The 4849-nt window shown below is 44.0% G+C and overlaps 1 protein-coding gene across 1 annotated transcript; it reads right to left on the bottom strand.

Moving 5' to 3' along the window:
* Positions 1-1689: 1689 nt before the first annotated feature.
* Positions 1690-4564, bottom strand: LOC135116329 (uncharacterized). Its single transcript, XM_064033683.1, has 2 exons — positions 4441-4564; positions 1690-2369 (listed from the first exon to the last, which is right to left on the bottom strand). Exons 1-2 carry the CDS (start codon positions 4562-4564, stop codon positions 1690-1692), a joined length of 804 nt encoding a protein of 267 aa, XP_063889753.1.
* Positions 4565-4849: the final 285 nt, after the last annotated feature.

Genomic DNA, 4849 nt, shown 5'->3' with positions numbered 1-4849 from the left:
AGTGAATGAGTGAATGAAAGACGCAGTCAATCAGTCATTCAGTTAATTGGTTCATTTATCCACTAAGTTGAAGGGAAAGGAGGGAAGACAAGGCAGGGGAGGTCGGGATGAGAAGGGGAAGGAAGGTAAGGGAAGGGAAGAGGACTAAACTAAAGAATGATAAGGAAGTGGAAGAGAAGACAGTAGGGAAAAGAAAGGAAGGAAAAAAAATAAGAAAATAGAAGGAAAGGAAGTAAGGGAGGGGAAGAGAAGAGAATATAGGAAGGAAAAGGAACAGAAAGGATTAGAAGGAAAGGAAAAGGAAGGAAGAATGTGAAGGGAACTAAAGAGAAATTAAATGAGAGAGAAGGAAAAATAATACCAGGTAAGAAGTGAATAAAGAAAGAAAAGAAAGCTGCAGGAAAGTGAAAGGAAATAAGGAATATAAGAAAAGAGAAAAGAGAAGAGAAGTGAAAAAAAAGAAGATAAACAAAATGAGAAGGGAAGGTAAAGGGAAAAGAAAAGAAAAAGGGAAAAAATAACAGAAGAGAGGAGAGAAAGAGGAAAGGTGAATAAAAAAGGGAAAAGAAGAGAAAAGAGAGAAAGAGAAAGCGAAGGAAAAAAGGAAAAAAAGAAACGAGAGAAATGAAAACAAAAGAGAAAAAACAAAGAGAAAGAGAAAACGAAGAAAAAAAAATAAAAGAGAGGAGAAAAAGAGGCAAGATACAGAAAAGAAAGAAAGAAAAAAACGAAGGAAAAAAATTGAAAAGAAACGAGAAAAATTGAAAAGAGAAAAAAGGACAAACAAACCGAAGAAAAAGAAAAAAAACGAGAAAAAATAAAAACGAAGAGACAAAAAAAAAAAGAAAACACGAAAAATAAATCAATAAAAACCGAAAAAAAGACAAAAAAAAAACAGGGGAAAAAGGCCAAGGAAAAGGACAAACAAGATCTAACCAACCAGGGCAAGACTAAATATTTCCACATATACTCAAGAAGAAACACAAGACCCCAGAAATCAATACCACATGATTTCCCTGAAGGTGGGACAAGTGGATAAGAGGATTGTGGGAGGCGATTCGAGATTAGAGGCTGGGGTGGATAGTTAGCGATCCCTTGGGGAGGAGGAGGAGGAGGAAGAGGAGGAGGAGGAGGAGGAGGAGGAGGAAGAGGAAGAGAAGGAGGGGTTTAAGTCTAAGAAGGATGAATTAAAACAAGTATCTGGATTTTAGAGGATATGGAGGAGGAGGAAGAGATGGAGGAGGAGGGTAGAGGAGATGGAGGTGGAGGAGGAGGAGGAGAAGGAAAAGGAGGAGTTAGGAGGCATTGGATGACAGAAAAACCACCATCACTACCACCACCACCACCACCACCACCACCACTACTAGGACTGTGTAAAAAAAAAAAAGTAAACGAGGAAAAATTTAAAAGACAAAAGAAAAAAAGTGATAACAAAGCTAATAACGATAGGAATACACCACCACCACCACCACCACCACCACCACCTTTCTAAACCTATAATAAAAAAAGAGATAAAATAAATAAATAAACGAGTCGATAAAAAGAAAAAAAATAACACTAACACCAAAACACCACCACCACCACCACCACCACCACCACCACCACCACTATCACCCGAGACACACTCCCTCCTCCTATTGCCGCTGGAAATTGGGAAGAGGTCGCTGTCCTATAGATATTCGAGGGCTTCTAAGTTGAGGTGGCATCGCGTATTCCTCCCTCGAGACCTGAGCTGTTAGCCTGAATGCCGCGACGGGGCTGTGAGGGTGGCGCGCGGGGAAGTGGCAGCGGGGAGTGAATGGGGTAAAAAAGACGCGGGTTTGAAGGTTTGCGGAGGTTAGGAAAGGCTGTGGGGAGAATTGGGGAGGCTGGGGAAGGCTGGCAGAGGCTGGGAAAGGCTGGCAGAGGCTGGGGAAGGCTGAGAGAGGCTGGGGAAGGCTGTGGGAGTATGGGGAAGGCTGGAAGAGGCTGGGGAAGGTTGTGGGAGGCTGGGGAAGGCTGGAAGAGGCTGGGGAAGGCTGTGGGAGGCTGGGAAAGGCTGTGGGAGGCTGGGGAAGGCTGGAAAAGGCTGGGGAAGGCTGTGGGAGTATGGGGAAGGCTGGGAGAGGCTGGGGAAGGCTGTGAGAGGCTGGGAAAGGCTGTGGGAGGCTGGGGAAGGCTGTGGGAGGCTGAAGAAGGCTGTGAGAGGCTGGGAAAGGCTGGAAGAGGCTGGGGAAGGCTGTGGGAGGCTGGGGAAGGCTGTGGGAGGCTGGGGAAGGCTGGGAAAAGCTGTGGGAGGCAGTGGAAGGTTTGGGAAGGCTGTTGAAAGGTGGGCGAGGATAGGGAAGGCTGGGCGAGGCTGGGAGAGGCTGGAGAGAGGCTGGGAGAGGCTGCGAGGAGGGCCGGTGGGCTGAATGAGTGAGTGAGTATAGGGAAAAAGGCTTAGATTCTTTAGCTTATGGGTATAAAAAGGGTTGGAAAGTGAAGTGGGTGGAAGAGAAGGAGGATAAAAGAAAAGGGTTTAAATTCTGGTTTAGAGGTATGAAAAGTGAAGCGCGTGAAGGAAAATTAATGAAAAAAAAAAAACGGCGTGAATTTGACCGGAAGGCTTTTGGAGAACTGAAAGATTTGGAAAGTTGCGTAATTGAAGGAAGAGGAAGGAAAGGAATCCAAGGTCCGCCAGAAGACACACACAGAGGTATACAAGTTTAGCTTAAGTGGCATTGTGTAGCACGGAATAGTGTGTGGCTGTTATTTCTTCTTTTGTGTGGGAGGAGGAGGAGGAGGAGGAGGAGGAGGAGGAGGAGTGAGGAGAAGGGAGGGGAAATAGAAAAGGTCAATGGTTGGAATGCGAGTGTGGTAGGTCAGAAGAATGAGGGAAGGTGAAGGTCGGGAAACAATTGCGAGGAAAAAGAAGAGGGAAAAAAAAAATAAACGAGAGAGTGAAAGAAATCGTGTTAAAAAGTGTTTGTTTGTTTGTTTTTGTTTTTTCTGGTAATTTTTGTGGGTGTTATTCTTGTTGTTCATAGATGACGTGAGAGAAATATAAATACAAGGAAAATATTGAGAGTGGAGGAACAAGGACGTGAGAAAAATGGAAAATGGAGGAGAGAAAGACGGAAAAGAAAGGGAAAATTTATTTGCAATGGGAAAACAGAATGAAGAAATGTAAATATATGAAAAAAAGGGTTGAAAAGGTTAGTGGAGGGGAAAATAGAGAGAGAGAGAGAGATAGAGAGAGAGAGAGAGAGAGAGAGAGAGAGAGAGAGAGAGAGAGAGAGAGAGAGAGAGAGAGAGAGAGAGAGAGAGAGACTTGGCGTTGCATAAATAAACAAAAAAATAGAATTATAAGACCAGTAAATAAAAAATGCAAATTGAGCTCTAATCTTCCTCCTCCTGCTCCTCTCCTCCTTTTCTCCTCCTCCTCCTCCTCCTCCTCCTCCTCCTCCTCCTCCTCCTCCTCATTTCCTTTCATCATCGCTTTTTCTTCCTTTTTTCTTCTATTATAGTTTTTTTTTCTATCTTTCCTTCCCTCCTCCTCCTCCTCCTCCTCCTCCTTTTCCTCCTCCTCCCTCTCTCCTCCTCCTTCTTCTTCTTCTTCTTCTTCTTCTTTTCTTTTTCTTCGTCTTTTTTTCTTCTTCTTTCTTTTTCTTCTTCTTCTTCTTCTTCTTCTTCTTCTTCTTCTTCTTCTTCTTTTCTTCTTCTTGTTCTTCTTGTTCTTCTTCTTCCTCTTTTTTTCATCTCCCTTTCATATTTCTTTCGCCCATTTTTCCTTACTCTTTTCTTTTACTTCATTCTTCTACCTCCTCCTCCTCCTCCTCTTCCTCCTCCTCCTCCTGCTGGCGGTGCTGACGAAGGAGAACAATATGGGAAAAGAGAGATTATTTCACCTCCCGTGTCCCGAAGGCGCCTTACTGCTGATGTATGCTTTCTGGGTCAGCAGTGGGGGAGTTTACGAGCAGGAGGAGGAGGAGGAGGAGGAGCAAGGCCAGGAGGAGGAGGGAGAGGGTAGGGAAAGTGGAAGAAAGAGAGGGAAAACGATTGGGTGGTGATTGTCGTAGAGAAGAAGATGAATAATTTTGTAGAGTGAGATGGAGAGTGAGAGGGAGAAAGGGAGAGAGGGAGAGAGGTTAGGGAATGGAGGGAGAGAAGGGCATTGATAGTGTGAGGGAGAAAGAGAAGGGAGAGGAGTGATAACGAGATAGATAGACAGACACACAGACAGACGAACAGATAAACAGACAAGCCACACAGACAGACAGATAGATACATAGGAAGATAGGCAGACAGTCACTAGAACAGAGACAAATAGACAGACAGACAGAAAAAACCAGACAGCTATCAAAACAGGCAAATTCCAGACACCTGTCCATGAATACAGACACACACACACACACACACACACACACACACACACACACACACACACACACACACACACACAGGCAGACTGAGACATACCTGGTACATGACTTAAGTGTGAGGCGAGCGTGAGGTAGTGAATGAGAAATGACACAGGTGCTGCAAGGGTCAGGGCAGCGAGGTCATTGTAGTGCTTCCCTCTCGTGTGCGAATCACAACACATGTGGTAGATTCAAAGCCACTAGAGACAGCATAGGGGAGTAGAGGTAAGAATAGGGCTCTCTCTCTCTCTCTCTCTCTCTCTCTCTCTCTCTCTCTCTCTCTCTCTCTCTTGGGTTTCAGTGGTAATTAAAATTTTGAACCTTAAAAAGAAATTGGTTGGATTTTTTAATAAATTTGTTGCTTTTTGTACTGACTGATAGAAATTAAATACTACTACTACTACTACTACTACTACTACTACTACTACTACTACTACTACTACAAATTTGTTTTTATTTTTGTTCTT

Source organism: Scylla paramamosain, chromosome 31 (assembly GCF_035594125.1).
Source record: "Scylla paramamosain isolate STU-SP2022 chromosome 31, ASM3559412v1, whole genome shotgun sequence".
Taxonomy (NCBI): Eukaryota; Metazoa; Arthropoda; class Malacostraca; order Decapoda; family Portunidae; genus Scylla; species Scylla paramamosain.
The sequence above is the reverse complement of the archived record's forward strand: the minus strand, read 5'-3'. Positions and strand labels throughout refer to the sequence as shown.

Coding starts and splice junctions, on each gene's coding strand:
- LOC135116329 (XM_064033683.1), bottom strand. CDS start 4,564: ATGTGTTGTGATTCGCACACGAGAGGGAAGCACTACAATGACCTCGCT. Junction 2,370..4,440: donor ACACTTAAGTCATGTACCAG/GTATGTCTCAGT, acceptor CCCTCCTCGCAG/CCTCTCCCAGCCTCTCTCCA.